This window comes from Hypomesus nipponensis, chromosome 23 (genome assembly GCF_054491055.1).
Source record: "Hypomesus nipponensis isolate SF chromosome 23, ASM5449105v1, whole genome shotgun sequence".
NCBI lineage: Eukaryota > Metazoa > Chordata > Actinopteri > Osmeriformes > Osmeridae > Hypomesus > Hypomesus nipponensis.
In genome coordinates, this window is record NC_140383.1 from 4,910,433 (window position 1) to 4,937,291 (window position 26,859).

General features: G+C 38.3%; 8 protein-coding genes across 8 annotated transcripts; 1 reads left to right on the forward strand and 7 right to left on the reverse strand.

Moving 5' to 3' along the window:
* Positions 1-14: 14 nt before the first annotated feature.
* On the reverse strand, positions 15-3,411 carry LOC146233727 (lanC-like protein 3). The gene is made up of 5 exons (XM_084689441.1): positions 2,797-3,411; positions 2,545-2,668; positions 1,272-1,469; positions 963-1,170; positions 15-855 (listed from the first exon to the last, which is right to left on the reverse strand). Exons 1-5 carry the CDS (start codon positions 3,322-3,324, stop codon positions 696-698), a joined length of 1,218 nt encoding a protein of 405 aa, XP_084545567.1. The 5' UTR covers positions 3,325-3,411; the 3' UTR covers positions 15-695.
* A 2,684-nt stretch (positions 3,412-6,095) lies between these two features.
* LOC146233728 (gastrin-releasing peptide receptor-like) lies at positions 6,096-8,724 on the forward strand. Its single transcript, XM_084688459.1, has 4 exons — positions 6,096-6,457; positions 7,442-7,790; positions 7,986-8,099; positions 8,452-8,724. The coding sequence occupies exons 1-4, from the start codon at positions 6,096-6,098 to the stop codon at positions 8,722-8,724; spliced, it is 1,098 nt and encodes a 365-aa protein (XP_084544585.1).
* A 3,062-nt stretch (positions 8,725-11,786) lies between these two features.
* Positions 11,787-12,731, reverse strand: LOC146233729 (olfactory receptor 10A6-like). The gene has a single exon (XM_084688460.1). The coding sequence runs from the start codon at positions 12,729-12,731 to the stop codon at positions 11,787-11,789; it is 945 nt and encodes a 314-aa protein (XP_084544586.1).
* Positions 12,732-13,998: 1,267 nt separating this feature from the next.
* LOC146233730 (olfactory receptor 10A3-like) lies at positions 13,999-14,937 on the reverse strand. Its single transcript, XM_084688889.1, has one exon. It carries the CDS (start codon positions 14,935-14,937, stop codon positions 13,999-14,001), a length of 939 nt encoding a protein of 312 aa, XP_084545015.1.
* Positions 14,938-16,243: 1,306 nt separating this feature from the next.
* On the reverse strand, positions 16,244-17,176 carry LOC146233731 (olfactory receptor 10A3-like). The gene has a single exon (XM_084688994.1). The coding sequence runs from the start codon at positions 17,174-17,176 to the stop codon at positions 16,244-16,246; it is 933 nt and encodes a 310-aa protein (XP_084545120.1).
* Positions 17,177-20,504: 3,328 nt separating this feature from the next.
* On the reverse strand, positions 20,505-21,468 carry LOC146233732 (olfactory receptor 10A6-like). Its single transcript, XM_084689115.1, has one exon. The coding sequence runs from the start codon at positions 21,466-21,468 to the stop codon at positions 20,530-20,532; it is 939 nt and encodes a 312-aa protein (XP_084545241.1). The 3' UTR covers positions 20,505-20,529.
* A 1,274-nt stretch (positions 21,469-22,742) lies between these two features.
* LOC146233733 (olfactory receptor 10A3-like) lies at positions 22,743-23,681 on the reverse strand. The gene has a single exon (XM_084688937.1). It carries the CDS (start codon positions 23,679-23,681, stop codon positions 22,743-22,745), a length of 939 nt encoding a protein of 312 aa, XP_084545063.1.
* Positions 23,682-25,920: 2,239 nt separating this feature from the next.
* Positions 25,921-26,859, reverse strand: LOC146233734 (olfactory receptor 10A6-like). Its single transcript, XM_084688951.1, has one exon. It carries the CDS (start codon positions 26,857-26,859, stop codon positions 25,921-25,923), a length of 939 nt encoding a protein of 312 aa, XP_084545077.1.

A 26,859-nucleotide genomic window follows, 5' to 3' on the forward strand; every position in this document is an offset into this window, starting at 1 on the left:
CTAAATGATTGTGAATCAACTGCACATTAGAATTGACCATGCAATAGACTATAACAATAAATAATAAAATCAAGACCAAATGGCATATACTGTGCATTTAACAGGGTTGCTTAATCTCAAAAGCAACTGCAATTTTGATTTAAAGGTTTTCTTCAGAAACCCAATACACAGTGTGATGTACTTTGAAGTTGCCTACAATACACAATACATTCAAGCTAGCAAAGGCAAGTTCAAATATTGCAGGTCCAAATAAACTGTGCATTTTAATCAACCTCCCCAGTCTGTATAAAAGAGACAGGCTTAAAGAAAGGATTGGGGCTGATGCTCTATAGTGTATATTTCTAGTTCGAGCCAGACTAGGCTGTGGAGGCGGTAAAGGGCATTTTGTGGCTGTTATTTGAGTTATTTTCTAACATATTTCATTAACGGTGTGGTGTTTGTGTGCATGTCTTTTTTTAACAGAATATAACCATTTTTAAGTTAGAAATGTACAACCACTCTGTACTAACAATACAAATATCTACAATATAAATATTTAATTTGACTACCTAACCATTTCACAAGAATAGTAACCAAAGTGAAACACATGCAAAGTGTAATAAAGCCTGAAAGTGATTGCTTCTAACTTTTCTTCCAAACTTGACTGAGCAAACCATTGATATATATTGAAACAGGAGCCATGACTCAGTGGGGCTTCACACAAAGATACTAAAAAGTGGGAACTCTGCCTGGTCAGGCTGGAGGATATCTACCAGGAAGCACACAGTGCCCGAGAGGCCCTCAAAGAGACTGTAAATACTGGTTACCGAGCTGGAACCTGCCTTGAACTCCTCCGTGAACAGGAACTCTGCAAACCTGAGGGAGAGAGAAGCCAACATGTTCAAACCCGCTCAAATGACCTGAAGAAGAACAGGGGGAAGAACCAGGTGAGAGCATGTGTATGACCAGAATCATTTCCCTGCCTTTGTGCTCGGTAGATGTACTTCCTGTTTCCTGTGAGGCGGTAGAGGAGGAGGAAGACGTAGGCACTGCCGGCCACTCCGTGGCAGATACCAGGCCCCTTCTTCAGCAGCCCCTTCTCCCAGACCAGCTCTCCACAGCGGATGCACGTGTCCAGATACTGGGGCTTGTTGTTTATCAGGTAGGCCTTGGCAAACAGGTATGCAATACCTGAGGAAGGGAGAAAGCAGGAGCAGTAGATTGTTTAGGTTTGGGTAAAGGCAACCGTTAGGAGGAAAATACTGAGTTTGTTTATGCGTGTGTGTGTGTACCAGGAGCCCCATGGCACCAGTGCACCAGTTCGTTCTCCCTCTTTATCATAGCGCCCAGCTCGGCCGGCCAGTTACAGTTTTGCTCCTGGTTCATGAGGAAGTTCACACTGTGCCACACTAGGTCTCTCTCGACTCCGCTAAGCACCTCCTGGTAGGACAGCAGCATCTGAAGCACCGATGACAGCCCGTGGGCTGCACCTGGGGTTCAAAATAAATACACAGACCGAGATAACATAAAAGACAATAACAAGTGTTCTCACAGACACAGTAGGTTGACCTACCTCCAGCCAACAAAGAAGAGTGACATGCTGACTGTATAGACGTCTTGTGTAGAAAGTATGAATTCAAGATGTCAGTTATCCACAATATAAACCTAAATGCTATTTGGACCATTTACAAAATCCTGATATGCTCTCAATCCCAGCATGCAGTGCAGTGTTTTACATGTAAAGTGACAGTTTGTCTGGGTTAAAGTCGGATTATCTAATCCCTACAGTATTGGTGATCCGGCAGTTATTTCACACACACACGCACACACACACACACAGACACACACACACACACGATTCCATTAGAGACAGCAGGCAGATCAGGGCCTTTCTCTGTCCTGTCTGGACACATGCAGAATGGGGCGTGCTGCTGGGCAGACAGACAGGCTGTGGTCAGCGGGCTGAGGTGGAGGGGATCGTATTTACAAGTTTTGTATCGAATATCTTTTACAGTTGGATATACCTCTGGGGAAAGATGCTACAAACACAAACAGGTTCCTCGAAGAAGGGGCATGCGGTTGTGCCGTGTGTGTGTGTGCTTGTTTTCAGTACCTGCAGGTATGCACTGAATCGATGAAATGTTTTGAATTGAAACCCTATAATATCCATGCTGGTTCTGCATCCATGCAAGTGTCACCCAGGGTTGTGCTGTGCTTACTATGGACTGTGTGTTGGTGTAAAGGTTACTGAGGATCTTCAGCTGTGTTCTTCATCATGGGGATAACAAGGGAGAGCAAAGTTTCAAAGCTTCAAACATTACAACCAACACAGTTATGGCCGCTTCCCCCATCCCCTATGGTGTCCCCTTCATTTTTCTATTTTCTAGTTATTGTTTTAAGCTTACTTTTACTCATTTTCTTCAGGCCATTTCCTACAGGTTCTCTCCCTCTAAACTGTCCCCATCACAATAAAGCAAAAATGCTGAAACACACATTTTTTAAATGTATTTTCCTAATGTCTGCATTGTCCAAGAGGTTTATACTGTTCAGATAAGACTGTCTTACCGAGGTATTCGGTGCCGTAGTAGGTAAACATGAGAGGAAAGGGCTTTCTTCTCCTTCTGGCATACTGTTTTCCTGACTCAATGATGGCTTGGCATATGGCCTTGATTTGATCCATGCTAAGAATCTGTCAAATTAGATTTCATGTTATATTTGATGCTGAGACGTTTATGCTGTTTTATTTTTGGCTTATTCTTTTAAATAAAAGAATATTGAGTGTGTGCTATGTGTGTGTTTTATACACAGGCAGCTCACCTCTATCGCCAACTTCTGTTTGAGCACGAGGGCAGCGCAAAGGTAACCCGCGCGGCCTACAAAAAGCTCATCTGAGCCACACTCCATGAAGCTGACGGGCGCGCACACCTTCCACAGATTACGAAATTTTGTCAGCGGCTTGACAAAGTCTGACAACCCCAAGGCTTTGTAGACCATCGCGGCCACAGCATAGATACCTGCTCCGCCGAGGAGAAAGGCGGCACGCATATTTTGGTCTGGCTCCACATCCACGTACCTCACAGATACGTCAACGATCTGCTTGGCTGTCTTGAGATAATTCTCTCTTTGCTTTGAGAACAGAGGGCATTCGGAGACGTGGTAGAGCATGTACGCCACTCCCGCTGGACCATCGTACAGCCCTCCATCACATGCATTTAAATCAACCTTCTTCAATATTTGATCTATGGTCGCTATGACAGCGGGTACCACTGTCTCGATTCCCTGACCTGCGAGAAGCGCACCCTCGTAGTCGGCAAAACGGTTTGAAAAACAACGAGCGTTTTCCATTACCGATCGAGAGATTAACTAAGGCTAAGAGATTGGTTTTGGCGGTCTTTAAATGGAAAAATAAATCGTGAATGAAAGCAAATTGCCTATATAACACACACACTGCAAGGCTGACAGCCTCGTCTGAAACCCGGAAATAATAGGCAATGTAGAATCACATGATGGATGGAAAGCATCAAAGACCCGGTAAAAAGGCTGAAATGTCAGTAGCAAGTTCAGCCTGGGAGCTCCACCCAAACCACACTGAAATATAGGTGGATAATAACTTGGATAACATGTTCTCATGATGCAGGAGACAAAAATAACCCAGATTTATTGGAAACCACATAACGAAATCTAACATGATTAAGTAATAGGTCTTACTATTTTGATGATTTTAACTTTTCAGTTCATGATTCGCCCCCAACAATACTTTAGTATACCAGTAGATGGTGATGTAGACTAATTCTATAATCTTACGCACAAGGACTGGCGCGGTCTACAGACAGCTGTCCATGGTACTGAAGACAATGTCGCCTCGGCTGAATATGAGGGGCTGTTTGGTAAAGGATTCAGACTGTCGTTACACAAACACATATGAAACATACACATTCACATATGAAACGTTCACACACATTCATACTACAGAAAACTCCCATCCACATAAGTGAAATGCTCGCATAAGACACATGAAATCACATTCACATGTGAAATGTTCACACGCGTGAATACTTAATATTGAAATTTAAACACAACCGAATTTGTTGGTTTTGAATTCATTTATTTAAAATTGAAATATAGCCTACATGTATTTAAACGGACAGAGAGAAACACAGAAAAAAGACTATTTACATGCATGTGACAGACCATTCAGAACAAAGAGAAAGGTGCAATTTCTTCTGGAATTGTGACGTTTAGCCTACTTCGCGGCCTCCCCACCAGTCCATAATCTTTAGCTGTGTAACATCAACTACCAAACTGAGGTAGACACTGCTGATGTTGCTGCAGCTAGCTAGTTAACAGAATGTCAAAGTTGGAGATACAATAAAAGCAACTGCGTTTTGGTGTTTGACAGAATATGTGGCGCGAAAACACCACTTTACCTGACCACCATAATGGTTGAATCTTCATTCAGTTTATTCTCTACTTTACACTATAACCCCTACATGGCTAACCTCATTATTACGTTTCTAGTCATACACACTTAACCACTGCAGAATATCCGTAGAAGTATTAGCCTAGTAGTAGTAGTGGTAGTTGCTAGGGTAACTCTTCACCTGAAATGTCTTGGATAATGTTCCGTTTGGTTCTTGCTCCTTTGTTCTCAGTGAAGACAGCGGAAGTCTTGAATGTCATGTGAGATATAAAAAATACGAAACAAAGGTTATCTTATACAGAGAAAATCAGTCCCATTTTGTGTAATCTACACCATGACCTTATGTCTGAAATCAATTGATTCGTTCGCTGCTTCTTGTGTTTAATTGCAAAACCACACAACATTGGAAGCCAATTTGCTGATGTGTAGCAGCATAGACCTACCCACCAGATAATACCAGCCATAAAGGCCAAAATCCTTTTCTACAAGCCAAGCCACTTTACTTTTAAGTTTACATTGTAGGCCTATGTTAAGTCTGATATCACAGAAGTATTTTCATGATCAGACGACTAACCAACTCCTTATAGTGTGATTGGTTGAAGGTGAAGAGTAGTTAAATGTTTTAGTTGTGATGACCTGTCATCTGATTGAGTCTGAGCAAAATCAGCTTTCTAAATAAACCTTTTACACACACGCACACAAATGCACATTATTAAGCCTTAATTGACCAAACCAGCATAATCTTATAGTCTGATGCTTGATTACTTGCTTCATTATTCCCGTAGGTTAAGGCCATTAAAGGTTATCATGTTTTAAGAACATTACAATAACCTTTCCGTAAGTTGACGCTTTGTTCACAATGTCAACAGATAAGGGTCTCAGGGTAAACATTGTCTCAGCCTCTGTGTAATCATGAACGACATTCACTTCAAAAGGCATGTCTCAGAGATGGTAAAGGCAAAGTAGATGTAACATGGAATTAACCCCCCCCCCCACACACACACACACACACACACACAATCTATAATGTTGTGTCATCTTTGATTTTCCAGACCTACAGTTGATTCACATTCATAACACACTTATCATGCCAATATTTCAGGAAAATGTGTGTGTGGATGTTAAACATGATCAAAATGTTTCCTTTTCAGAAGCTGATTCCCATGAGTTCAAGTATTCTTTCCAGTAAGCAAAGAGATACCAGGACCCCTTTAATTTCACCTGTTGTTTAAAAGCAACATTTAAATGTTTCATGTTTTCTTAATTTGCTAAATTGTAGGCTACTGAGTGAATTTCAAACAATTTAATTTAAGGTTGAAAGTGGTGACATGGCACACGTTTGAGACTATTCCCATTGTTGAGAATAAGAACTTTGACTAAAGTTACAGTTTTTGTTTACTGAAAAAGTGCCCTAGTGCTGGCTTGGGGCACAAGGAGTGGGGGACATCGTGCTATTGGGTGCTCATGCTCGTGACGCACAGCCCCACTTGTCTTATAAAGGTGTCGTATAGCCCTATCTCACACGGGCTTGTAGGTTAAGACAGTCTTTTATGATTCCATGTATGAAGTTCTGCATAGCCGCAATTAAATTTCCTGGCAGGCCTGCACGTATTTTTTTTAAAATAGATTTGTTGTTGGAGTTTTTTTTTTCGCCATTCAACTGTCAAAGGACGACTTCCTTTACTGTAGCCTACGAATGTTTAATGCAACGGCAGTACCCGGCAACAACGCAGGAGATCTGGATCACCACATTCGGGTACCCGGTATCGCCATTGCCGCGGTCTATGGAATCATGATCATCATTGGACTTATCGGAAATGTCACTTTGATGAAGACTTTTATAACTGTCAAGTCCATGAGGACTGTGCCAAACTTATTCATATCCAGCCTCGCTCTGGGTGATATTTTGCTACTGGTGACGTGCGCTCCTGTGGACGCCAGCCGTTACATCGCAGACGAGTGGCTATTTGGTCGCGTGGGATGCAAACTCATTCCTTTCATCCAACTAACCTCCGTGGGAGTCTCTGTGTTCACTCTTACCGCTCTCTCTGCGGATCGGTTAGGATTCCATCACTTGCACGTGTTGATTGATATGTCCAAGTTGATTGATATGGCCTAGTCCGATACAACTGCCAAACCAGCTGGCTGAACATATAGCCTTGACTTAATCGAAGGTCGTTGTGTCAAATAACAATAATAAAAAGCAAAATACATACAAACTAGTTTAATATTAGGGTGATTATTTCTTCTATACTCAGTTTGTGGTTTACAAAGCTTCTTGACACCCATTGAGCACTGAGTAGGATAGCAGATTTTTAGTCTTTATATTTAGTAATTCAATAAATGTTCAGGTCATGTTCTTTTAATTTAAGCTTCTTTTATTTTAAGTACCTTCCAGGACTGTTTAGTCACCCATGTCAGGTGTGGTTGGCCTTGTCTTCCTTGGACCTTTAGAAAACAGAGCATGGCTGGGTGTTTCTGATTCCTTCACTCTCACTTGGCAGAAAGCCTATGGGTCTTTTACATCAGTAGATTTTTATATATTTTATCTTGTATGATATCAATAGACTTCAAAAAAACCAAAGCTGGATTTGACATTAAAATACTTAACATAACAAGAAAGGATCCATGTCTCTTTTTCCTTGACATTCCTTCCATCTTATATCATATTGGTGATTATATCATATGAATGTCAAGGATCTTTGGATCTTTTTCTATATAATTATGAAGCAGATCAAACACTTTGATTGATTGATTTCTTTGGCTGTTTGGATTATAGATCAACCACTTTCTTTCAAGCTAGAGCATCAAATAAACATGCTGATATACAGTTTCCACAAGAGAGTTTAAGCATAAAGTATTCTGTTTCTTCACTCATGGATGAAGGATAGATTGTCAGATGGATAAAAAAAAAGGAAATGAAGGTAGTCGAATCCCACTGACGGTTGCAATGGAATAACAGTGACCACCCACTGTTATTCAGTGACTACCCAGATAGTGTGTTTCCACACTTTCTAAACCGGCGTCTTCTTCTCCTCATAGATACAGAGCAGTTGTCAAACCCATGGACCACCAGACGACCGGACCCTCTAAGATCTGCTTGCGGGCAGCAGCTATCTGGCTCTTCTCCCTGACCCTAGCTATCCCCGAGGCCGTGTTCTCTGACCTTCACACCTTTTCGGTCAGCCAGACCAACGAGACCTTGGTCACCTGCGCACCCTACCCACACGAGGGGGAACCGCACCCTAAGATCCACTCCATGGCTACCTTCCTGATCTTCTATGTCATCCCGCTGCTGATCATCTCTGTGTACTACTTCTTCATCGCCCGAAGCTTGGTTAGGAGTGTGTCCAACATGCCAATGGAAGGATGCTCACACATCAAGAGGCAGGTCAGGGACAACTTTCAGCATGTGGTGTGTGTCTTAATGTGTCTGAGTCAAATGAAAGAGAAGCATTGGGTGTTTTGTCGGTACAATCTGATATGTTTGTGCGCATGTCCTGTAGATACCCGGGCCAGCTCTGAATGACAGAATCGACTGAATAGCTAACTGTTCCTCCATCCTTCTCCCACCTCCTCCCTTCAGATCGATTCTAGGAAGCGTTTGGCCAAGATGGTTCTGGTGTTTGTGGGTCTGTTTGCCATCTGTTGGCTCCCCAGTCACGTCCTCTACCTGTATCGCTCCTACCACTATGGCCAGGTACAATCTGCAGAAGTGAACTTTTGCATACTAGATGTTGCTGTTGCACTGTCTTGTTGTACAGTGTAACCACTGTAAAACGGTCTGCGTCTCTCCAGAACTGTAAATGTGAAATGTACACATGTAGAGTCTTCAGCTGGATATGCTTGGTCACATTAAAACATCCTCAAGGTTTTAAAAGAACTTTAAAGCGAATTCTAAACTGCAAAAATCCATAGCTAAAAAAACTGAATCCAAACCTATAACACATTACACACTGTAAAGCTAATAGTAAAGGTAGGCCTACATGTGAAGAAATGGAACCTGCAGAGTTGTACAAAATCAATAGAGTTTCTCTCCGTTTTACATTCAGGTGGACACATCGTTGGCCCACTTCATTGCCAGTGTCTGTTCCCGCGTCCTGGCCTTCACTAACTCCTGCGTCAACCCGTTCGCCCTCTACTTTCTCAGTAGCAGCTTTCACAAGCAGTTCAACAAGCAGCTGCTCTGCTGCCAATGGCCAGTCAGATTACACAGCCAGGAAACCAGAGTGACCATGGTGACCTCTATCAAGAGAGCCAATCCTTCACTAGCTAACTTTAGCCTTATCAATGGAGACCATATTTGTCAGGAGGACTGTGTGTAGTGGAAAGGTGGGAAGGATTGCACACAATAAATAACCAACTACTTATTTAACAGTTTTATTGTTGACACAGAATGGCGTACGTCTTAGTGGTTGCCAGGCTGGTAGAAGGCCCACCTAGCAATGTCCTCACACCTAGAGAGCTCTTTTTGTAATCTCATTTGTGCTGATGTGTGAATTAGAAGCAGATGTCAAGACAATATGTGTGAGAATGCACAGATATTTCTATGGCTTTTTGTGAAATAACCTTAAATAGTTTAAGTTAAGCCCTCAGAGTAGTTTGGTGTTGAAATGGCTAAAACTGTCTATTTTACGTCTGTAGCCATCCTCATGATCGTTTTGTTTTTAGTGTTTAGTGTCTGTTGTTTCTATTCTGTACACACATTGCAATACACAGTTGATACTTAACAACTAATGCACAAACAACAAATCATCACTCAATATTTATAGATCCTTGATCCCAAATGTGTTATTGTTCTTTTTGTCATATTTGTCAATGTTTTACTTGCAGTAAATGAACACAATTGCTGATGTTAAACAGTATTTACAAAGACACAGTCATGTGTATGTTCAGTGTTGAATAAAATATGTTGTATGTTGTCTATCATGCTTCATATCCCTCTCTGTTGCTGTCAAACTGTGGCTGTGTGTGAGCTCATCGCTGGTAGTACAAAATGGCGTTCCGCCTGCAGAACAGAGTATGAGGGCATGTACTGCGTTTATCTGTGCTACAGTACCTTCACTTGCACTAGGTACCCAGGGTAATAATGACCAACAAGAGCAGGACAGCTCTGCAACGTGCCTGAAATAGCACAGTCATACAGGCAAGCAGATGGGCTCTATTATTTTTGCTCAGCTACACTCTACACCTGGCATGAGCTAAGAAATCTCAAATATACAACAGATTATTCAAATATAGTCGGGTCTACTTCCACACCCTTTACATTTTCAATTAAGTTTTAAACAGAATGATAGAAAATTGCTAATCTCTCAAAATACCATGAAATCCTTGCTAATCTTAATCACTTTTTCAGAATTGTACTGAAAAATCTCAGATACTAATAAGATTATTAACAGATTATTCTAATAATCTGTGGCCTACTTCCACACCCTTTACTTTTTCAATTACGTTTTTTTTATGCAAACAAATTTATAATCTTAGAAAATATCATGACAACTTTGCTAATCATAGAAAATTGCCCATCTCTGAAAATAGCATGAAATCTTAATAATTTCAGAATTGTACTGGAAAATCTCAGATATACGTCATATTATTCTAATAATCTGTGGCCTACTTCCACACCCTTTACTTTTTCAATTCAGTTTTTTTTTTAATAGAAATTCTGAAAAAGTTATAAAGATTAGCAGGATTTCATGCTATTTTCAGAGATTAGCGATTTCTTACCATTGTGTTTGATCAATTTTTCGCCTTTTCAATCTAAACTGACATGAGAACACGATAGGAAGTAGCCTAACAGAAACAGCAGGCAAACATGCCTCTGCCCCTCCCCCATCTGCCTCTCACCCATCTCCTCTTTACATCTCCTTACGCGTGTCTACTATCTTCCTGTCTTCAGATGTGTCCTCGTCTTACTCCTCTCCATGTTTTCCTAATTTCTCTTCTGCACTTTTCATCCCGTGTGAGTCTACATCATGATGGACTTCAACTCTCTACCTCCCTCTAGTAACCATATTTTGCTACTAACCATATTTTGCTACTACCCTTATCTCAGAGGGAGTATAGAATCTGAAAATGGTTGTCCCCAATTTGTGTTTATTGCTGGTTGTAAATTTATAAGCGCTAAACCTAATCTGAATTAACTTTAGATATAAATCTTTTCCCGTTTTTGGCGTTATCAATGGACGTAGACCAAAATGCCTATAGACACAAGTTTATGGAATTTGCTATACAACCAGTGTTGGGTGTAACGCGTTACAGTAGTCTGACTACTTTTGTTAGATAACGAGTAACTTAACCCGTTACTTATTTAATTGAATGAATCCGTTACTAGTTCCTTGTTATAAAGTTAACACTTCCCTCAATTTAGTCTTTTGGTCGAGAACACTCAGCATGTACTTATTTATAACACTGCTAGTATACTTGAAGTAACATGATAATAGTATACTTTTTATTCTTAGTATACTTACAAAATGAACTTAAAGTATACTTATTTTTTGTAAGGGATATTAAATAATGTATTGAACTCAAGCTTGTGTGATGTGTTGCTGTATCGTTCAGTGGTTTCGGTTTAGGATTATATTACAGTAAGTAAAATAGTCTGGTTCAGTACTTAAGTGAACACCATTTTGCTACCATATACCTAGCTATAGCTTAGCTTCGTTTTGCTCCTAGATTCAAACCTAGCCCTTGTAGAGATAGCTAACTACTAGACTTGACTGCCTGACATTTTACTTTTCTTAATGTAACGCAAAAGTAACTTAACGCCTTACAGCAAGTAGGCTAACTAAGTTAACTAGTTACTTTACAAGGAATGTAACTAGTAACTGTAATTAGTTACTTTAAAAAGTCACGTTACCCAACACTGTATACAACCTATTAAAGCAATAAGTCGTCATGTTTTGTTTGTTTTGTTTTTTTTACAAAATTGCCTCTTGATACTTTTTGGGGTTGCAAACCGCTCATCCAAACACCTTTACAGGCGACACTGCACCTGGGTCCTTAGCAATATATTGTTGGATTTTTAACTTCAGACGATGCCCGGTCCTCAAGATTTTCGCTACACAGATGTACAAACATACAGATTCTTGCCTTTATTTCCCCAAAACTCTGTCATGTTTTTGCTGTTGTTAAATATATATTTTCATGAATTAAACACAGTAAATGCTGCTTAAAATTGAGTCTCACAGTCTAAATTGGTCCCACAATCTTGAATTGACTCATACTGTAGGCTACATCATCAGTGGGTAAAGGAACATATGCAAAACCTAACAAAAATCGTAGTAGACTATTCCCATAAGAAGAAAGCATTTAAATGTTGAATTCTGAGTTCAATTTATCTGAAACAAAAGTGAACAATGAACAAAAAACTCTTGAAATAAAAATATCAAATTGTTCTTGCATGGCATATTTTTGTAAAAAACAAAGTTTTACAATGTTGTCTGATTATTGACAAATTCAATCCATATAGTACAGGGTTAAAAAGTGGTTGGCACACCATGAAATACAATGAGATAATAATACGCAGAACAGCTGGGACATGAGTCATGTCAAATCTGCTCTGCAGAATCTCAAACCAACAGCCAAAGAAGAAATTGCTCAGAGAAGCCAAGTGGGGTGTGCATGTGCGGAGGGCTTTCTGTTTAGTCTCCTTTGAAGATCTTAAACAAATATGTAAAATCTTGATGTAGGAGAATAAAATAGGGACGATTGGGACAGCAACAGACAAAAAAGTTCCAAAAATTCCACCATAGTTATTAACTGTTGTGTCTGCACAGGCCAGTTTGACTAATGAATAGTTAGTACAATATACTTTATCCATAATGTTGCCACACTTGGGTAAACTTGCACTTGAATACATAATAAAAGTAATGTACATAAAAGAGTAAATCCAGACTACCATCATGATCATGATCAGTCTATTAGAGGTCATAATGACATGGTACTGCAAAGGATAACAGATAGAAACATACCTGTCATATGCCATGGCTGCTAAATTGCAGAATTCAACGACTGCATATGTGTAAATAATATATATCTGTAAATAACAATATTGAGCAGGCACCACATGTGTGTCTGATAGAACCTGTACCATGAGGAAAGGCAAAACAGCTGCACTGCCATATAATTCATTAACAAACAAACTGCAGAGAAACAGATACATGGGCTGGTGTAGCTTTCTTTCCATGGATATCACCACTATAAGCATTGTGTTAGCAAACACTATTGCAATGTACAACACAATCATTATAGTAAAATACAAGTATTTCAATAGTCCTACATTTCCATATGCAGACAGTACAAATGAAATAAAGAGAGTTGAGTTCTCCATAGTAAAAGTGCAATTGTTTGAGAAGCAAGGGGATTACATTTTAACACAATTTCTAATAGTTTAAAACTTTTTGTCAACTGACTGAATGTCTAATAATTCCAATTTACTTGTTAAAACACATCTTATTTGATCCCTATCCCATTTGTTTGTATACAGTACAATTTGCTATACTGTACATACTTCAGCTTAGAGTGTTAACATTTACAAGAAACCTAGTTTTCCTATTTGGAACTAAGGAAAATTCATAACCATCTCAAATCTAACAGCTATTTCACCTTCTGAGTCTTACCAAGTTCACTCTCTGTTTAACACCTCCAATAGTTGCTTGTCTACAAAGTGTTCCACAGAAACTGCAGTCTAGTCAGCTGCAGTAAGGGTAACTGGCTAAGCTACATTGAGGCAGCTACAGTACTGATCTTATATACTGTTTTGGAGGGACACAACCTGCCAATCTGACGGGCTCAGAGGAGAAAACCTTGAGATGGCCATGGATAGGAGGAGGACATTGTGTACTGTATTGTGTACTGTATATACATGGCTGGTGAGCAGTCCAGTAACTGACCTTGAAGGGTAGGTCATTTGAATACTTGTTTTTGGGGCTTCACACAAACCCTAACCTACAATATGTCATTTTAAAAATTTCACTTTGTTAATGTATACTTGGAAACATAATCTTGTATTCTCAGCTATTTCATTATAATCTCCTTAATACAGTGATGATCTGTTCTCCCAATGTGTGCAACAGATACAGACCAGACGTTACTATTTATGGATGTGTAAACACCAGCTATAATCTAAATTACAAATAAAACTGTTACAAACTTTTGTGTTCAGGTTAGTATAAACATTGCATGTACTTTTAGATAGACTGTAAGGAACTTCTCAAAGCAAAGCTTTTTTACATCGATTGTTCAATGCTGGATCACATCCCTTTTAATGTATAGGTCAAACGGAAGCAAGCAATGGTTAACCTATTTCACAGTCATCATTCAAATTGAACTGTAAAGAGCCTTTTACACTTTTTATATTAGGAATAGACCACAGTTTTTAAACAATCTGATTGTGATGGAAGAACTTGTAAAAAAAACAAATACTTGAGTTTAATAAAATGTTTATTTTAATCTTTACCTTTTTTTATCTAGTTAAAAGAAGCATCATAGACAAGATTAACAATCTAACTGAAATATTCAATCTACAGTATATAGTCTCACATAGGTGTTTTGAAATGTCCCAAAGATCTCCCTTCATTCAAGTAAAACCTGTCAAATCATCCTTGAATGGCATATTTCTTTAGGAACAAAGTCTTACATTGTTGTTTGATTATTGACAAATTCAATCCATATAGTACAGGGTTAAAAAGTGGTTGGCACACCAGGAAGTACAATGAGATAATAATACGCAGAACAGCTGGAACATGAGTCATGTCAAATCTGCTCTGCAGAATCTCAAAGCAACAGCCAAAGGTGAAGTTGATCAGAGAAGCTAAGTGGGGTGTGCATGTGACGATGGCTTTCTGTCTAGTCTCTTTTGAAGATCTTGAACAAATACTTAAAATCTTGATGTAGGAGAAGGAAATGGGCACCAGAGGGACTGCAACAGACAGAACAATGCCGAATAGTCCATAGTAGTTATTCACTGTTGTGTCTGAACAGGCAAGTTTGACTAATAAATAGTTATCACAAAACACTTTGTCTAAAATGTTTCCACACCGAGTTAAACTAATACTTAGAGATAGAGTGATGCTGAATTTAATGAAAGAGTAAATCCAGAGTAGCATTATGATCATGATCACTCTATTAGAGGTCATAATGACATGGTACTGCAAAGGATAACAGATAGAAACATACCTGTCATATGCCATGGCTGCTAAATTGCAGAATTCAATTGATGCATAAGTGTAAATTCCAAATATCTGTAAATAACAATAATGAGCAGGCACCACATGTGTATCTGATAGAACCTGTACCATGAGGAAAGGCAAAACAGCTGCACTGCCATATAATTCATTAACAAACAAACTGCAGAGAAACAGATACATGGGCTGGTGTAGCTTTCTTTCCATGGATATCACCACTATAAGCATTGTGTTAGCAAACACTATTGCAATGTACAACATACTAATTATAGTAAAATACAAGTATTTCAATAGTCCTATGTTTTCATATGCAGACAGTACAAATGAATTAAAGAGTGTTGAGTTATCCATAGTAAATGTGCAATTGTTTAAGAAGCAATGAACTTACATTTTAACACAATTTCTAAAAGTTTAAAACTTTTTGTCAACTGATTTACTTGTTAAAACACATCTTATTTGATCCATATCCCATTTGCTTGTATACAATTCAATGTAGTACACTATACATTCTTCTGCTTAGTGTGTTAACATTTACAAGAAACCTAGTCTTACTATTCGGAACTAAGAAAATGTCATAACCATCTCACATCTAACTGCTATTTCACCCTCTGAGTCTTACCAAGTCCACTCTCTGTTTTACACGGTTTACAACAGTTCCTTGTCTACAAAGTGTTCCACAGAAACTGCAGTCTAGTCAGCTGCAGTAAGGGTAACTGGCTAAGCTACATGGAGGCAGCTACAGTACTGATCTTATATACTGTTTGGGAGGGACACAACCAGCCAATCAGACGGGCTCAAGAGGAGAAAACCTTGAGATGGCCATGGATAGGAGGAGGACATTGTGTACTGTATTCTGTACTGTATATACATGGCTGGTGAGCGGTCCAGTCACTGACCTTGAGGGGTTAGGGACAGTACTAGGTGCTGAGTGGGCCTGGGATGGTTAGTCTGTCAGTCGCTGGCCACTCCTTGAGACAGGCTCTTTCTGGACCATTTAGGGTTGCTGTGGTCATTTGAATACCTTTTACATTCATGCATTTTAGCAGACACTTTATCCAAAGCGACTTTCTTTTATTGGGGCTTCTCACAAACCCTCACTTACAAGTCATAAAATATATATATTTCTGACTTTTAATAATGTATACTTGGAGACATAATCTTCTATTCTCAGCGATATACATTTAGATCTCTTCAATAAGGTGATGATCTGTTCTCCCTATGTGCAACAGACACAGACTAAACTATACTATTTATGGATGTGTAAACAACAGCTATAATCTAAATTACAAATACAATTGTTACCCACTTTTGTGTTCATGTAAGTATAAACATTGCATCTACTTTTAGATGGTTAACCTGTTCCAGAGTCATCATTCAAATTGAACTGTATAGAGCCTTTTACGATTTTATATTAGGAATAGACCACAGTTCTTCAACAATCAGACTAGGGAAGAACTTGTACATTTTCCAAACAAAAAGATACATAACTTCAATAAAATGTTTATTTTAATCTTCACCTTTTTTATGTTGTTAAAAGAAGCGCCATAGACAAGATTAACAATTTAACATAAATATTCTAGTTACAGTATAGTCTCACATATGTTTTGAAATGTCCCAAAAATCTCCCTTTATTCAATTTAAAACTATCATATCATCCTTAAATGGCATATTTCTTGAGGAACAAAATCTTACATTGTTGTCTGATTATTGATAAATTCAATCCATATAGTACAGGGTTAAAAAGTGGTTGGCACACCAGGAAGTACAATGAGATTATAATACGCAGAACAGCTGGGACATGAGTCATGTCAAATCTACTCTGCAGAATCTCAAAGCAACAACCAAAGGTGAAATTAATCAGAGAAGCCAAGTGAGGTGTGCATGTGCTGATGGCTTTCTGTTTAGTCTCTTTTGAAGACCTTAAGCAAATACTTAAAATCTTGATGTAGGAGAATAAAATGGGTCCTACGGGGGCACCAACAGACAGAAAAGTTCCAATTAGTCCATAGTAATTATTCACTGTTGTGTCTGAACAGGCAAGTTTTACTAATGAATAATTATTACAATACACTTTATCCATGATGTTGCCACACTTGGTCAAACTTACACTTGAATACATAGTAAAAGTAATGTTCATAAAAGAGTATATCCAGAGTAGCATTATGATCATGATCACTCTATTAGAGGTCATAATGACATGGTACTGCAAAGGATAACAGATAGAAACATACCTGTCATATGCCATGGCTGCTAAATTGCAGAATTCAATGACTGCATACGTGTAAATAACAAATATCTGTAAATAACAACAATAATCAGGCACAACATGAGTGTCAGATAGAACCTGTACCATGAGGAAAGGAAATAAAGCCGCACTGCCATATAATTCATTAATAAACAAACTGCAGAGAAACAGATACATGGGCTGGTGTAGCTTTCTTTCCATGGATATCACCACTATAAGCATTGTGTTAGCAAACACTATTGCAATGTACAACACCATCATTATAGTAAAATACAAGTATTTCAATAGTCCTACGTTTTTATATGCAGTCAATACAAATGACGTCAACTGTGTTGAGTTCCCCATAGTAAATGTGCAATTGTTTAAAACACAAGGAAATTACACTCTAACAAAATTCAAAAGAGGTGGAAAAATTGTTGTCAACTGACTGAATGTCTAATATTGTTATTTACTCAATAGAATACAGCTTGTTCTATAATTATCCTTTTGGCATGTATAAAATGTAAGTGCATACTGAAAATAAAATAAAAATGTTTTTCTTAATAGGCCTTTTTACAAGAAATGTCAGAGGGTTTCACATACGCCCATAGAACTGCCCCTCAATTGACCTAAACCAGGAAGACAAGCAAAAACTCTCAAGAGAACTAATTTGACATCAAATGGAAGAAAACTTAGAAGGAGCAATTCAGTGAGGGATCCCCTCCTCTACCTCAGCTTATTGTATAAACATTTGCAATAATCAACTTAGTTGTCCTATATGCTACTAAGAAAATGTATCTATCATAACCGCCTCAAACTTAATATTCTACCCTCTGAGTCCTACCAAGTACTGTCTCTGTTTTATACTGCCAATAGTTCCTTGTCTGCAAAGAGTTCCACAGAAACTGCAGTCTAGTCAGCTGCAGTAAGGGTAACTGGCTAAGCTACATGGAGGCAGCTACAGTACTGATCTTATATACTGTTTGGGAGGGACACAACCAGCCAATCAGATGGGCTCAGAGGAGACCCCTTGAGATGGCCATGGATAGGAGGAGGACATTGTGTACTGTATTCTGTACTGTATATACATGGCTGGTGAGCGGTCCAGTCACTGACCTTGAGGGGTTAGGGACAGTACTAGGTGCTGAGTGGGCCTGGGATGGTTAGTCTGTCAGTCGCTGGCCGCTCCTTGATAGAGCCTCTTTCTGGACCATGTAGGATTGCGGTGGGTCATTTGAATACCTTTTATTGGGGATTTTAACAAACTCTAACTTACAATATATCAATTTAAAATTTAACTTTTGAAGAGGTCTGTCCTTATTAAACCACTGATCAGTTCACAAGAATTTAAGATAATGATTACTTTATTACTTTTATACTGTTTGAAATGCTCTGAATATGATAAATAATGCTTGATCTATACCCTGGGTTAGGGTTAGGCTAACCCTAACCCCTAACCCCTAACCCCAAACCTAACCCTAACCCTAACCCTAACCCTAACCCTATATTAAGCTCATGAGCACAAAACCCTTTGTTATGTCCAAGAGAGAAATATGCCTATCTATTAATTATGTTTCTTATATCATTGATAAACTGTCATTATGCTGTTTTTTTTTAATGCCTGCATAGCCATAAGTTACTTCTTTATGAGGTACGACGAGGAAAGGCCTGTAACCAAGGCCGTAGCTATAGGCTAAAGGCCGATTTATACTTCTGCGTTTTTACGCACACGCACACGGGGAACGCCCTCTCCTTCAAGAAACGCCCTCTGCGTGTCTTCGCAGAGCCCTCGCACAGCTCTGCGTGCGCCTCCTGATTTTCCTGACTATCCGTCTGTCCGTGCGTATTTTTACGGATACCCCTTGGCTATGATTGGTCCGTATTGCGTCAGGGGTGGGGGGCGGGATTGCCGTGACCAACAAGAGAACAGAATCCTTTGACCGCCATTGTTTTAAGTTTTTACAACTCTTATTTCATCTAAACAGTACATGTAAATCAGCATCTGAATTAAAATGTTACGAGAAATGGACAGTGTAGTTGCTGAAAATGTGCTTATTTTATTGATGAAATGGTTCATTTGTAAATTTGCTCCGACCTTTCGATAACCTAGCTAGCATCGCAGTGCAGCGTCATCTACTGTTCTGGCTGTGAACTGCTTTCAGCACGCAGAGCCGTCGGAGTAGTATAAATTCAACCAGTCCGTCCGACTCCGTCCGACTCCGTGCGTGCGTCTGTCCGTTAACGGAGACGCAGAAGTATAAACCGGCCTTAAGTAGGCAGCCGCCTAGGGCGCCATGAAGAGGGGGACGCCAATAACCGAAGTGCGTCCATTAACCGTCCCACACCACCAGTAGAGGGCGCCGTTGCTAAGTGGGGGGCGTCTCTCCGGTGAGGGGGGGGGGGGGGGGGGGGGGGTGCTGTTGAACCATTTTGCCTAGGGCAGTGAAGGTACTCGCGCCAGCCCTGCCTGTAACACTAGTGTAGGTCAGAGGTCACAATATTACCAAAATCTATAATGCCATAAAACTTTGAACGCAGAAAATAGAAGGAACGTCAAGGCCATTTCTAGGAGCCCTATGTAAAGACCTTAACAAAAGCTATATAGCATGCAGTGTCCTATTTCTGTGCTTGCGAAGGCTATGCTAATCGTCTCGTATCCTCCCATATTGTGATACTATTTAACTCCCTGGATTTCCTGTACTCATTATCCAGTTTTCTGAGATGCTCAACTTGAGTGTATCAGACACCTGCATCTTAAAGATCTATAATAAATATGTTAGTTAAGTCTCGACCTTGTATTTAGCTATTTACTTCATTGACTTGGTACTTTCAAAGCAATAGAGCACAATCTAATACGTCTTCACTTTTAATCATGAATACATGGAGACATAATCTTCTATTCTCAGCAATAAACATTTTATTCTCCTCAATAAGGTGATGGTCGTCCTACCCTATGTAGAACAGATACAGACTAGACATAATTATATTCATGTATTTTGTTTTTACCAAGTTGTGTTCTTGTAAGTACAAACAATCCATCTACTTTCAGATAGATTGTAATGTGCTCTGCCAAGGAACACCTTTTCCCATTGCTTGGCAGTTTCTAATGATGACATCCTATAGTTAACATGCGTTTGGAACAGCAACTGCAGTTAAAAGGGTCTCGCTTTATTTCCAGAAATAAGTGGAGCCATGGATATAAGGTGCCATTGTATATAGGAACACACTACTAGTCATTGTTAACTAGCTACAGTATTTGGAGAAAACATTTTACACAACAATGGATCATCCTTTAATTCAACTATTGTACAGTAGGGTTTTGGAGGATACTGCTGCAATGCAAGGGAGTGCATCCTTACTGTAGAAGTAATGATGAGGTGAAATGGAAGCTAGCATGGCTGATGTGTTGCACAGTCATCATTCAAATTAAAATGTAAAGAGCCTTTTACCCTAATTCATTTGGAATGTATAGTTTAACGGTTCCTAAACAATCAAATTTTGATGTCAGATCTACTATAATGATCAATACAACACAAATATAAGTTTAATTGTATTTTTCCTTTGTTGCAGTGATTTTTTTTTGGACTCACGTTAGACAAAGCACCATAGATAAGATTAACAACTAAACAGAAATATTCAAGCTACTGTATATGGTCCAACAAGGGTTTTACAATTACAGAAAGATCTTACCTCTTTTGATGCAATGAAAACATATCAAATCATCCTTGAATAGCAGATTTCTTGAGGAACAAAGTCTTAAATTGTTGTTTGATTGTTGATAAATTAAATCCATATAGTACAGGGTTAAAAAGTGGTTGGCACACCAGGAAGTACAATGAGATAATAATACGCAGAACAGCTGGGACATGAGTCATGTCAAATCTACCCTGCAGAATCTCAAACCAACAACCAAAGAAAAAATTACTCAGAGAAGCCAAGTGAGGTGTACATGTGCTGAGGGCTTTCTGTTTAGTCTCTTTTGAAGATCTTAAACAAATACGTAAAATCTTGATGTAGGAGAATACAATTGGGATCACAGGCACAACAACAGACAGAAAAGTTCCAAATATTCCACCATAGTTATTCACTGTTGTGTCTGTACAGGCCAGTCTGACTAATGAATAGTTATTACAATATACTTTATCCATAATGTTGCCACACTTGGGTAAACTTACACTTGAATACATAAGAAAAGTTACATACATAAAAGAATAGATCCAGACTACCATCATGATCATGATCACTCTATTAGAGGTCATAATGACATGGTACTGCAAAGGATAACAGATAGAAATATACCTGTCATATGCCATGGCTGCTAAATTGCAGAATTCAACGATTGCATATGTGTAAATAATATATATCTGTAAATAACAATAATGAGCAGGCACCACATGTGTATCTGATAGAACCTGTACCATGAGGAAAGGCAAAACAGCCGCACTGCCATATAATTCATTAACAAACAAACTGCAGAGAAACAGATACATGGGCTGGTGTAGCTTTCTTTCCATGGATATCACCACTATAAGCATTGTGTTAGCAAACACTATTGCAATGTACAACACAATCATTATAGTAAAATACAAGTATTTCAATAGTCCTACATTTCCATATGCAGACAGTACAAATGAAATAAAGAGAGTTGAGTTCTCCATAGTAAATGTGCAATTGTTTGAGAAGCAAGGGGATTACATTTTAACACAATTTCTAATAGTTTAAAACTTTTTGTCAACTGACTGAATGTCTAATAATTCCAATTTACTTGTTAAAACACATCTTATTTGATCCCTATCCCATTTGCTTGTATACATTACAATTTGCTATAGTGTACATACTTCAGCTTAGAGTGTTAACATTTACAAGAAACCTAGTTTTCCTATTTGGAACTAAGAAAATGTCATAACCATCTCACATCTAACAGCTATTTTACCCTCTGAGTCCTACCAAGTACTGTCTCTGTTTTATACTGCCAATAGTTCCTTGTCTACAAAGTGTTCCACAGAAACTGCAGTCTAGTCAGCTGCAGTAAGGGTAACTGGCTAAGCTACATGGAGGCAGCTACAGTACTGATCTTATATACTGTTTGGGAGGGACACAACCTGCCAATCTGACGGGCTCAGAGGAGACCCCTTGAGATGGCCATGGATAGGAGGAGGACATTGTGTACTGTATTCTCTACTGTATATACATGGCTGGTGAGCAGTCCAGTCACTGACCTTGAAGTGTTAGGTCATTTGAATACTTGTTTTTGGGGCTTCACACAAACCCTAACCTACAATATGTCTTTTTTAAGATGTCACTTTGATAATGTATACTTGGAAACATAATCTTGTATTCTCATCTATTCAATTATAATCTCCTTAATACAGTGATGATCTGTTCTCCCAATGTGTGCAACAGATACAGACCAGACATTACTATTTATGGATGTGTAAACACCAGCTATAATCTAAATTACAAACAAAATTGTTACAAACTTTTGTGCTCAGCTAAGTATAAACATTGCATCTACTTTTAGATAGACTGTAAGGAACTTCTCAAAGCAAAGCTTTTTTACATTGATTAATCAAAACTAGATTGCATCCTTTTTAATGTACCAGTGAAATGGAAGCAAGCAATGGTTAACATTTTCCACAGACATCATTCAAATTGAACTGTAAAGAGCATTTTACACTTATTTATATTTGGGATTGACCACAGTTCTTAAACAATCAGATTGTGAGGTAAGAATTTCAAAAAAATTCCAAATGAACACACACTTGAATTTAATAAAATTTTCATTTTAAGATTTCTTTTATCTAGTTAAATTAAGCATCATAGACAAGATTAACATCTTAACAAAAATATTCAAGTTAGAGTATAAATAATCTCACATAGGTGTTTTGAAATGTCCCAAAGATCTCCCTTCATTCAATTAAAACCTATCAAATCATCCTTGAATGGCATATTTCTTTAGGAACAAAGTCTTACATTGTTGTTTGATTATTGACAAATTAAATCCATAAAGTACAGGGTTAAAAAGTGGTTGGCACACCAGGAAGTACAATGAGATAATAATACGCAGAACAGCTGGAACATGAGTCATGTCAAATCTGCTCTGCAAAATCTCAAACCAACAGCCAACGGTGAAGTTGATCAGAGAAGCCAAGTGGGGTGTGCATGTGCGGAGGGCTTTCTGTCTAGTCTCTTTTGAAGATCTTGAACAAATACTTAAAATCTTGATGTAGGAGAAGGAAATGGGCACCACAGGGACAACAACAGACAGAAACGTTCCAAATAGTCCATAGTAGTTATTCACTGTTGTGTCTGAACAGGCAAGTTTGACTAAAACATAGTTATCACAATACACTTTGTCTAAAATGTTTCCACACAGGGTTAAATTTACACTTAAAGATAGAGTGATGCTGAATTTAATTAAAGAGTAAATCCATACTAGCATTATGATCATGATCACTCTATTAGAGGTCATAATGACATGGTACTGCAAAGGATAACAGATAGAAACATACCTGTCATATGCCATCGCTGCTAAATTGCAGAATTCAATTGATGCATATGTGTAAATAACATAAATCTGTAAATAACAATAATGAGCAGGCACCACATGAGTGTCTGATAGAACCTGTACCATGAGGAAAGGCAAAACAGCTGCACTGCCATATAATTCATTAACAAACAAACTGCAGAGAAACAGATACATGGGCTGGTGTAGCTTTCTTTCCATGGATATCACCACTATAAGCATTGTGTTAGCAAACACTATTGCAATGTACAACAGACTAATTATAGTAAAATACAAGTATTTCAGTAGTCCTACGTTTTCATATGCAGCCAGTACAAATGAAATAAAGAATGTTGAGTTCTCCATAGTAAATGTGCAATTGTTTAAGAAGCAATGAACTTACATTTTAACACAATTTCTAAAAGTTTAAAAAATTTTGTCAACTGATTTATAAATCTTATTTGATCCATATCCCATTCAATTTAGTATAGTATACATTCTTCAGCTTAGTGTGTTAACATTTACGAGAAACCTAGTTGTCCTATTTGGAACTATGAAAATTAATAACCATCTCACACCTAACTGCTATTTTACCCTCTGAGTCTTACCAAGTCCTCTCTCTGTTTTACATGTCCAACAGTTCCTTGTCTACAAAGTGTTCCACAGAAACTGCAGTCTAGTCAGCTGCAGTAAGGGTAACTGGCTAAGCTACATGGAGGCAGCTACAGTACTGATCTTATATACTGTTTGGGAGGGGACACAACATGCCAATCAGATGGGCTCAGAGGAGGAAACCTTGAGATGGCCATGGATAGGAGGAGGACATTGTGTACTGTATTCTGTACTGTATATACATGGCTGGTGAGCGGTCCAGTCACTGACCTTGAGGGGTTAGGGACAGTACTAGGTGCTGAGTGGGCCTGGGATGGTTAGTCTGTCAGTTGCTGGCCACTCCTTGAGACAGCCTCTTACTGGACCATGTAGGATTGCTGTGGTCAATTCAATATCCTTTATCTGGGCTTCTCACAAACCCTCACAGAGCATATACTTTTTTTAATGTTACATTTGAAGAGGTCTGTCCTTAAACCACAGATCAGTTAACAATAATTAAAGATAAGGATTACTCTATAACTTTTCTACTGTTTGAAATGCTGTGATAATTATAAACAATGTTTTATCTATACCCTGCTAAATTAAGCTCTTGAGCACATAACCATTTTTTATGTCCACGAGAGAAATATGCCTATCTATTAATGATGTTTCTTTTATCATTGATAAACAGTAATTATGCTGTTTTCTGATGCCTGTATTGCCATGAGTTAGTTATGTGTAAGGTGCGACCAGGAAAGGCCTGTAACACTGGTGTACGTCAGAGGTCACAATATTACCAAAATCTATAATGCCATAAAACTTTGAACGCGGAAAATAGAAGGAACGTCAAGGCCATTTCTGGGAGCACTATCTAAAGACCTAAACAAAAGCTATTTTGCATGCAGTATCCTATTTCTGTGCTTGCGAAGGCTATGCTAATCATCTCATATCCTCCCATATTGTGATACTATTTAACTCCCTGGATTTCCTGTATTCATTATCCAGTTTTCTGAGATGCTCAACTTGAGTGTATCAGACACCTGCATCTTATAGATCTATAATAAATATGTTAATTTAGTCTCAACCTTGTACTTAGCTATTTACTTCATTGACTTGGTAATTTCACAGCAATTAAGCACAATCTAATACGTCTTCACTTTTAATCATGTATACATGGAGACATAAATCTTCTATTCTCAGCAATAAGCATGTTATTCTCCTCAATAAGGTGATGGTCGTCCTACCCTATGTGTGCAACAGATACAGACTAGACAAAATTATATTCATGTATTTTGTTTTTACCGAGTTGCGTTCATGTAAGTACAAACAATGCATCTACTTTAAGATAATATGTAATGTACTCTGCCAAGGAAAACCTTTTCCCATTGCTTGGCAGTTTCTAACAATGACATCCTATAGTTAATATACTTTTGGAACAGTAACTACAGTTAAAAGGGTCTCGCTTTATTTCCAGAAATAATTGAAGCCATGGATATAAGGTGCCATTCTATATAGCAACACACTACTAGTCATGGTTAACTAGCTACAGTATTTGGAGAAAACATTTTACACAACAATGGATCCTCCTTTAACTCAACTATTGTACAATAGGGTTTTGGAGGATACTGCTGCAATGCAAGGGAGTGCATCCTCACAGTAGAAGTAATGGTGAGGTGAAATGGAAGCTAGCATGGCTAATATGTTGCACAGTCATCATTCAAATTAAACTGTAAAGAGCCTTTACCCTAATTCATTTGGAATGAAAAGTCAAATGGTTCCTAAACAATCACATTTTGATCTCAGATCTACTATGATGATCAATACAATACACAAATAAGTTAAATTGTTTTTTTCCTTTGTTGAATTCATAATTTTTTGAGACTCAAGGTAGACAAAGCACCATAGATAAGATTAATAACTAAACAGAAATATTCAAGCTACTGTATATGGTCTCACACAGGGGTTTACAATTACAGAAAGATCTTATCTCTTTTGATGCAATTTAAACATAAAATTATCCTTGAATAACAAATTTCTTGAGGAAAAAAGTCTTACATTGTTGTTTGATTGTTGATAAATTAAATCCATATAGTACAGGGTTAAAAAGTGGTTGGCACACCAGGAAGTACAATGAGATAATAATACGCAGAACAGCTGGGACATAAGTCATGTCAAATCTACCCTGCAGAATCTCAAACCAACAACCAAAGAAGAAATTGCTCAGAGATACCAAGTGGGGTGTGCATGTGCTGATAGCTTTCTGTCTAGTCTCTTTTGAAGACCTTAAGCAAATACTTAAAATCTTGATGTAGGAGAATAAAATGGGGACCATTGGGACAGCAACAGACAAAAAAGTTCCAACTATTCCACCGTAGTTATTTACTGTTGTGTCTGCACAGGCCAGTTTGACTAATGAATAGTTATTACAATATACTTTATCTATAATGTTGCCACACTTGGGTAAACTTACACTAGAATACACACTAAAAGTAATGTTCATAAAAGAGTAAATCCAGGATAGTATTAAGATCGTGAGCACTCTATTAGAAGTCATAATGACATGGTACTGCAAAGGATAACAGATAGAAACATACCTGTCATATGCCATGGCTGCTAAATTGCAGAATTCAATTATTGAATAAGTGTAAATAACAAATATCTGTAAATAACAATAATGAGCAGGCACCACATGAGTGTCTGATAGAACCTGTACCATGAGGAAAGGCAAAACAGCTGCACTGCCATATAATTCATTAACAAACAAACTGCAGAGAAACAGATACATGGGCTGGTGTAGCTTTCTTTCCATGGATATCACCACTATAAGCATTGTGTTAGCAAACACTATTGCAATGTACAACACAATCATTATAGTAAAATACAAGTATTTCAATAGTCCTATATTTCCATATGCAGACAGTACGAATGAAATAATGACTGTTGAGTTCTCCAT